This window comes from Trachymyrmex septentrionalis, unplaced genomic scaffold, assembly GCF_001594115.1.
Source record: "Trachymyrmex septentrionalis isolate Tsep2-gDNA-1 unplaced genomic scaffold, Tsep1.0 scaffold172, whole genome shotgun sequence".
Classification (NCBI taxonomy): domain Eukaryota; kingdom Metazoa; phylum Arthropoda; class Insecta; order Hymenoptera; family Formicidae; genus Trachymyrmex; species Trachymyrmex septentrionalis.
In genome coordinates, this window is record NW_017304887.1 from 6462 (window position 1) to 16286 (window position 9825).

General features: G+C 28.9%; 1 protein-coding gene across 1 annotated transcript in view; it reads left to right on the forward strand.

Moving 5' to 3' along the window:
• The first annotated feature begins 6293 nt into the window (after positions 1–6293).
• LOC108746477 (anaphase-promoting complex subunit 15-like) overlaps positions 6294–9825 on the forward strand; it is a 5052-nt gene continuing 1520 nt past the window's right edge. Inside the window, exons 1-2 of the mRNA XM_018483275.1 lie at positions 6294–6544; positions 6607–6666. Coding sequence (XP_018338777.1) covers positions 6419–6544; positions 6607–6666 — 186 coding nt within the window. The 5' untranslated portion in view covers positions 6294–6418. The remainder of the gene's footprint in view (positions 6545–6606; positions 6667–9825) is intronic.

The window sequence follows — 9825 nt, forward strand, 5'->3', positions numbered from 1 at the left end:
TTTAAAAATAAAATTCGTGAAAAATAGCTTCTGAGCTATGCGTTAACTAATGTTATTTACATTTTTTTAAGATTGCATTATTTAAGACGGAGAAATATAATATATTTTTCTATCTTAAATGATGCAATCTCAAATAATGCAAATAATATTAGTTAATACATCGTTCAGAAACTTGTAACCTAATATATTCGTATATATGGATATGCGCACATAGATTTGAATATCTCCATGGGCACGTGACCGCTTTTAGTTCTATAATTTTAGTGTCACAATTCCAAGCGGCGCTAAAAATTCCCACTTCTACCAAGAGAGGAGTTTGTACCTCCTGAACAAAAAATCGCCTTTACGGGGTTAAGTTACGTTCGTGATATTTTTTCCTACGACGCACTCATTATGCGCAGGACTGCCAAGTTCATGAGCGCCGTGAGTGTCGAGAATCGAAACTTAACTCGAAACGCAAAATCGATCCACTTTTATAAACTTAAGTTACCGAAGAGATACTATTAAAAATCAACTCTGGACAAATTTTCGGCGGTATAAAAAGGGCCCAAAGAGGTAATTAAAGAACGCTGACATTATCGACAATTGATATAAATTTGCTATCATTAACATATTTGGCTCATACATTATTAAATTCATGATTTTTTATTACATAAATGTTCCATACATAAATATGCATACTTGTAAAGCTATAATATCCTATATATTGCAGAAAAATTACAATTTTTTCTCTGAAGTTATTAGCTCTGTTGATAATTAAATTTTGACGATAACATTGAAATTACAATTTAAAAAAAAAATCGAGCATTGTTGAGTTCTAAATGCATAAATATGTCTACTAAACTAATAAATCACAAAAATTCATAAAATTAGTATAATATTATCAGTTTTTAACTCTTAATCACTTCAATATTCACGAGAACGCAAACTCCCGAAAGGATGTCGGTCTTTAATAGTATCGTCGGTGCTTAAGTGGTGTTTTCTTAGATGAAATCACACGTTGCGGAATAAAGCGGGGAGCACAGGCTCTTACATAACGCATAAAACATGAGGCATAAGAAAATCAACCAATCAGAGTCCTTTATTTCATGGAAAGGAAGGAAATAAAGCACTTTGATTAGTTCATTTCCTTATGCCTCATGTGTTATGCAATATGCAAGAGTCTGTGTTCCCCGCTTAAGACTGCGGAATAGAGATTGCGTCATTGTTCTTGTAACATACCATCGTATTTTGAGTGTTAAAATAATTTGATGCTGATTGATATGATGGAATTGCGCAATATTGAGACGAATAAAACAAAATGATAAAATCTGAGTGCATAAATATAGATATCAAGATTAAAAAATAACTTTTATATGATGTATTACGGGCGACTTTAGTGTGCCCTTTTCCGCACTTTGCCATCACGCAAATTTTTGTGTGCTATATTCAAACGATGCGGAAAAATGATAGTAAATGCATTAAAGCAGTTCAAAAAATTGTTATAAGATTGTAAATATCAATTGTAAAATATTAAATATTACAACACAATGATAATTGTTTTTACAATTTGAAAAATTATATTTTATTTTAATAAGCAAATTGTTAACATAAAATTAGTAGTATTTAAATTATATTTATTCTGGATCTTTAACGCACCATGTAAACACAAAACTTGCGTGATGGAAAAGTGTGGAATAATGCTGATTGGTTGCTTCAATGATGCATTTTCTATTCCGTAGTTCTATTCTGCACTGTGTGATTTCAACCTTAGTCTATTTCCCTGCTTATGTATTACAATTTTAATTATGTTAATAATTTCGTAATAATAATTAATATGGTATTTACTGTATTGGTGATATCCTTTTACTTATTCCATATGTATTATTGGCACTGTCATTATTCATTTAATTTTTTATTCAATATTTAATTTAAGACAGAAATTATGAAGGTATAAAGATAAACTAAGATGCATTATAAAATATATCAGACAAGGAAAGATTGAGTATGCCAACTTCTCGACATAAAATATGTTTCGTGTTTGACAGTTGGTAGTCTTTATCTCTACGCGACATTTGATGACATTTATAGAAAGAGATGGCGGAGCTTTAGAGAGAGACATCGTCCAATTGCACACGATGTTCCAAACTTGATTACTAGTACTGAAAATCTATAGTGCATGTAACGAAAATTGTACCATTTTCAGTGCTGACAGTAATTTTGATACACGGCCCATGTTATTTCTTCTACCATAGTCCTGACGCGCGTCTGTGCAATGTAACGACATTGGGCTCGATGGGAGTCCGAATGGGCTTTGCCATTTTCGTGGGCAGTGCATTACTTTTAAGGAGATACGATCGAAAAATCAAAATACTTCGATCTATCTAAAAATTACACAGAATATTATTTAAAACAAAACACTAATACAATGTTAAAATTTCAAACCGATTGATCGTATAATTTATAAGAAAGAAAGAGTTAAAGTTAGAGTTTTATGCATAGCAAATACATTGAATGACCGATATATTATATAATTACTTACTTTTAAAATGCTTCAATCTATATAAAAAATATAAAAATAGTTAGAATAAACATTTTTTTACATCCTTGTAAGAATTTTAACTTACAGCAAACGAGAATGGATTAAAATGGATCAAAATGGATTCAAATTTTCAGAAATACGGATTCATGAATGTTAAAATGAATCCTTTTCAATCCTGAATGCATTTTTATTCATTTATAAAAATTGCGTAAAGCAAATATCTATGCCTTTTCAATTCTAAATGCATTCTTATTTATTTAGGAATTGCGTAAAGCATATTTCTATGCCTTTCAATCTAAAAATAATATTAGCATTTTCTGTGTATCGTGAATACTGCTCAATTCAATATTTTAAATATGAAATGCAGTTTTTTAATCTAATTGAATAAAAAAAGTTTTTATTAAAAATGGACCATAAATGTTACTTAAATTATTCAAAATTATAAGTAGGGAATTTTTCGTTTTAATCCAACTAAGTTAAAAAAAATTGTAACAAAAATAATTGAGCTATTCTTTTGTTTCTCTTTGATTAGAAGTAAAATAAATGATCGATGTGAACACTCGCAAACCAAGTCAAACACAGTCCGAATATTAGGTTAATCACGGCGCGCGACATCAACTAAACGAGATTAGATTATCCGACACTTATTCAATGTTGTCTCATAGTAATGTAAATTGTTTATATTTTATTATATCTGTTAAATGATGATATTTTTATTATATCTATATAATTTCGTTACTAGTTTAGCTGGAAGTAGAGAATGAATAATTGAAGTAGAGAATGAATAACATATTTACGAATTAAAGAAGTGATATAGCGGGTAATGTAGAAGATTCATAATCCAGAGATCCCAGGTTCAAATCCCACAAAAGTGCATTTTTTAATACTAATTTGAAGTAATTAATTTCAAGTATAATTATTATAAATGTCTTAGAAATAAAATTTGTAACCCTTAAATATAAATGTTTTTTTTTTTATATTAAATTAGTGTCAGCTCTTCTTTCATTTCACGCAAAAACGTATTGAATATACTTAATTTCGTTCATTTTGTGTGTATATATAATCTCTTCGAGTATATGAAAATATATAAACATATAGTTTACATAACGGTTTTACAATGCGCATGTGCCACAAGTAATATATAATATCTGACAACAGAAAAAGTGAGGAGTTAACAGTCTAGTGTTATAATAGAAATCTGTGGATTGAATATATGTTTCTTGCTTATAACTTTATTGTTACGTTTTTAACTTAAGAAAGCTATAGCAACTATTACTGCAAAAAATGTAGTAAAATATATTTGAAAATATACTAAAATATATAAAAAAAACGATATTAATATAGAGGAAAGCCCTCTATTATGAGATAACTGCTTGATATGAGATAACAGCGTTTCTACTAACTAATAAACGCTATCTATTGGTTCCATCATGAATTTATTGCTCTTGGATTAATAACTATTTAGTAGAAAATTCATTAGATGTCTGTAGTTATTGTAAAAAAAATTTTAGAATTTAGATGTCTTCAAGTTTTATTAAGATAAGCATTTAAATCTTGTTTATTATTTAATAAAATAAATATTTGGCAATAAATTGTTCATATAATGATAGAATAAGGTTGTACTAATAGAAAAATACAGGATATATTGAATTACTTAATTATAGAAGTTAGATTTGATGATTGTAAAACTGTGAGGCGTGGTAATATGAGAAATACCCAGCATGAGTTATTTCTAATATGAAATAACTCATGCTCCAATGTCATAGTGAAAATCGCTGCTAAAGTATAAATGTTATTGTACAATAATAAAAAGGATAACATCGGAATGAACATCAAGTGCCTATTTTTGTGATGCTTGATTTCAACTACCTGAAGACGAGTTCTGGATATAATGTATCGCATACTCATTTTTCGTGCACGCTGACTGTGTTTGTTTGTTATTTAAGAAATATTAAATAAAATTTTTTAATTGCAATACTGATATACTTATGTTTTATCAATTTCTCAGGGCATTTCATATTAGAAGCACAATTTTTTGACTTTGCGATTTGCTCATTTTTTACATTTCTTTAATTTTCAAAAAAAAAAATGAAATTTAAATTAAATTTTATATAACGTTAAAGCTTATTAAATTCTCTTAAAAATAATCTATTATTTTTTTTAAATTCTGTCCATAGACTTCTAGCATTTACTCAAAATAAACTCGGTATCTCATAATAGTCTTTCCTCTATAAATGTACATTAATGTACATTTATATTAATATACAAATTAATATACAAATGTATTAATATACAAATAACGTCATCTACTAAATTTATTCAATGTACATATAACGTAATCCTCTTCATAAATTAATAAATTAATATATAACAAGATATTTATTTTTTTTTCAATTCACAATATTTATTTTATTTATTACAACACTAATATATATCTTATCTTAAGTATAAAAATTTTTATTTAACATTATAATAAAAAAAATACGCAGATTTTTTAAAAAGATATTAATACAATAATATAAATATGTATGTATTAATAATGTTAATATACTTATAATATTTAAAATATTAAAACGTAACTTTTATAATATAATTCTTATCATACAACTCTTATCACATAAATCATATTACATAATTCGTGATATTAAAATTAAAGCATTTTTTAATTTTAAAATAATTATCAATTAGTTATGAATTAATTATGAATATGCCTTTATAACGAAGCAGCGTATAAAATAACTGTAAAACACATGTATATGAAAATAATATTTTAACTTGAATTAATTGTCAATTATTAACTGTCAATTATTAATCCGTAAGAAGTTTCGAGTAGAAATGCCAACCTTATTTTCAGAATGCAATGTTGCCAAGTTATCGATAATCATTGAACATAAAACCTGCATTAAATTACCTGCATTTTCTAATAATAGAAATTAATATTATGATTCATAATTAAGAATTAGCAATCAATGTTATCTTTTCATTTTAATAAATCATAAATTAGCCTTTCTTATTATTAAAAGATTTTCATATATTGGGTTAGTATTATCAATGAAGAACAATAGCGTACCCTCCTTACCACCTACGCAAGTGATCAATCGTATATCCTTAATCATTGGGTATGTTTCCTTTTTGGCAGTGCAATCATCATGACGTCACAACAGTGCACTGCCGCAGCCGTTCCAAAACTACTGTGGTACTGCCAGCACTACTGTAATGTCGTATTTCGAAACGACTTTGCAGTAAACTGTGGCAATGTAAACAGACATGGATATAAACGTATTAAATTGTCAATAAATTTTGAACGAAAACAACAGCGATAGTTTTTCCGCAGAAGATGAACTAATTATGGGATCACCAATTCAAACGATTGCTCACTGAGCTTTTTGTATCTGTTTGGTTTATATTTTTAGTTTTAACAGAATATACCAATCAGATACAAGAGCTTTCTGAGCGCTCAGTGAGCGGTCGTGCTTTTGGATGCACCCACTGAATGTACCTATAGAAGGAGCTGAGCGCGGCTCCAGGCGGTGAACAAGGATGCAGCAACTGACGGTTGAACATGTGCGTGTGAGTTTGTGTATTATTTCGGGAGGCGGGAGCCATTAATCAAAGAAGAAGTGTCTTCTGAAAGGAAAGTAGCCTATTACTCGTATTCATAGTCAGGCCTTATATTTAAGACTTCTTTAAATTTATTTTTAGATCTCTACGAATTATTTCATTGGCTGCTGAGCATCTAAAAATAAATTTAAGGAAGCCTTTAGTACAAGGTCTGACTATGAATATGGGCATACACACACGTTACACTGTGTCTGATTGTGTCCTTGCTGGAAAACATCAGAAGTGGTCTGTTGAAAGGTTTTTCACTGCGATTCTCTCATCCTCAAATTGCTCGTGATGTCGATCAGACCACTATGGCCTGACTTGCGACCGCGGGCGACTGATCCGCTGTGGTTCAACGCCGATAAACCATGCGATGATGAGAGCGAAGTCGCCGCTCTCGAAGCGGAGCATCAGGCCTGGGTAAGTGTGCAAACATCCTCGAGTTATAACGCATGGTCCACATTTTTTTACGTTTATTTCAGAGGGATCACGTGCGGGTGCAGGGCTACGAGCACATTCCAATCGGGAAGACTGTGAGCGATGTAAGTTAACCTAACTTAACCTAATTTAAGCGACCAATATTTTGTCGTGTATTTGTATTTTCAAAAGTGTTTCACGACTTGGAATTGTTATCGATAGTCTTGACAACGTATTATTATTAATTCCTTCATTTTTGTTGTTTGCTGTCAAGGACATGTGTATTTATTTCTCGTCTCAATATGCACATATGTAGCATTTTGATCACTTAATAATGTTGCATCTTGATCCCGTCAAGTTGGAGTTGATTATCAAGTTAAAGTCAATGATTGATTGCACTGTACAAGAATTTTATTTTATCACACGAGGCAAGTGATTCTAATAGGTTTTTCCCATTGATAAATAAATCATAATTGAAAATATAATTTTTATCAGGTTTTTAAGAAAAACCCCAGGTTAAAAGTGACAAAACATGTTTTTGGTCATTTTTGAAGTTTTCAAAAAGAATGGAACGTAAAATGAAGATAAATAAGTAATACGAAAAAATTTAAATGTTACGTATTGAAATATCTCTCTGATATTTCTAAAATATGCATGCTGTCTGGATGTAATTCTTATTTCTAGGATGATAATATGGTAGATACATGCTGTAATTTGTGTCCACCATATTTCTAAAAAAATCTGTGCTACAAAAAAAGTTTTATCATGTTACCAATTCAGCGCGTAATTCGATAAATTACAAATATGTAAATTCACATGAAATTATTTAAAGCACTCAAAATACAACTTTGACCATATAGGAATTATTTCTTAGTGATTATGTGTTTGTTGTGTTATTTATTTATCTTTGTTTTAGGATTTGAGCTTTCATATTTGAGCTAATATTCAAATTTTTATGATGTTCCATTTTTTAAAACCAATTTTAAAAACAAAACAAAAATGTATTTTTTTTTTATCTAGTTTATCTTTTTGATCTAGTTTATCTAAAAAATCTAATACAGTACATTTTCAAGTATAGATTTATAATTTATAGGAAAAATCTATTAGAATCACCTGCGATGTGTCACGAATCATGAAAAAAATTTTTTTAATGTTGCACAGTGTTGTCGAATATTGACTTAAAATGTATGTAATTTTTAAACAAAGAATTGATTATGTAATGAGGTTGAAAATTAAGTCTTATGTCCACGATGATAAAAATTGATTCAAGATGAAAAAGAATTGACCAGTCGCATTGATGTGATTGAAAATTGTTCGAATTTGATTTGTTATTCATTTTCTATCTCAGATTTGCTAGAACTGAGATCTCGAACCGATTCCCAGCATCATGGATACAAAATTTTACAACAATGCGCGAATTAATTTGAATATTTATAATTTTATTGGTCAACATCTCGTGAATGTACTTACTTTTGTATGTCGTTTCGATCCTTAGAATAGTGTATTTGTTTGCATTGCCAAAAATTCCCGAAAATTTTAAAAGATAAATATATTTTCGGATATTGAATAGAGAGAAAGCCAAGAGTGCAAAAAATGCAAGTAATGTGAATATTCTTAACGATAAATAGAAGACAAATTAATATATATTGTGTAGCAAAAAAGGAGGACAGATAAAAGTCATCAAAATTTTTGTTTATTATCTTTTGTTGATCTATTGGCCCCCCAAAAACTATAAAAAAAACATACATTTCACTCCCTAACCGGGAAGTGAAATATGTATATTTTTAAATATATTTTTTAGGCTGTAGAATTACATGAAACAATCAGTTTTCCATAAACATGAAGGGAATATGTGTAAAAATGAAGTAACTAAATAAGCATACAATTTTTGCCATAAAAATAAAACACATAATGATCATTTTTAATGTTTAAACTCTTAAAAATCGTCAAATATATGACATTTTGTTATGCTATAGTTGAAATAGAGAAGGAAATAAACAAACGAAAACTTGAAAGATGCAAGACGAGAATCAGTATGTCATTTTTCCGCTTTCTTAAACTCTAGACTCTTAGATTATCACACTTATCCGTGGTCTTCTAAACTTCTGACACATAAATCTTAGACTAAAAACCCAAATACTTCATACTTCTCATACGCTTGAACTGTAGATATATAAATCACAGTTCATTAATGACAATTTAATTTTTAATTTAAATGCGATTATAATTGATGTCAATTTTCATAAAACACACAAATGATTGTGGCTCTTGAAATATGAATTAGAATCGGTCCTTTTAAAGGCCAAATAATGTGCAAAATTCGATGTGCACCACGCATAGAAGTCCACGGATAAGCTCTAAGAGCCTATAGGGTTTAATAAAAAGGCGGGAAGATAACGTACAAAACGCGTGTATCTGATTCTCGTCTTACATCCTTCGAGTTTTCATATGTTTGTTTTCTTCTCTATTAAAATTCTATTACAACAAAATGTCATATATTTGATGGTTTTAAGAGTTTAAACATTAAAAACGATCAGTACGTATCGTATCTCATTTTTATGACAAAAACCTTAATTTACTGACTTCATTTACATTTTTATATTATATAATATATATATATTCTTTTCATTTTTATGTAAAACTGATTGTTCTGCGTACATAATTCTGCTGTTCAAAAATTATAAAAAAACATTCACCTCTCGATTGGGGGCAAAAATCGACGACTTTACCCGCCCTCCTTTTTTTATTTTCTATTTAATTTTAATAATCTTTACATAATACAGTAGTATAATACGTAATATCATTTGTTTAGTAAGTCAACAGCAGAGAACAAAATCAAAATAAATAAAACAAATTGATTCCTAAATTTTTTTTTATGAATGATAATCAAGTTATCTTGATTATCATTCATAAAAATTACTTAAATTATCTTCACATTCTGGAGATGTTTGTTATCTTGCAGAAGTAACCTCTTCAAAATTTAGATTTTAAACAAAAAAAAACAATTTTTTTTCTTTGAAATTTTGAATGAGTAAAAGATTAAATAAGTAAAATAGATGAAAAAATAGATGAAGTATATTTAAATAGTTCAAATAGCAATACAAAAATTATATTCTGACAAATTGCGCCATCGTTCAACTTTAAAGTAGTTGCTATGTCGTTGTATTTTCTTTACCATCGGTTGGAAGTAAGACTTGTCGGACGATACTCATTGGTATCATTTCTACATTAAATGCATTATATATATATATATGTGTGTGCGTGCGTGCGTGCGTGCGTGCGTG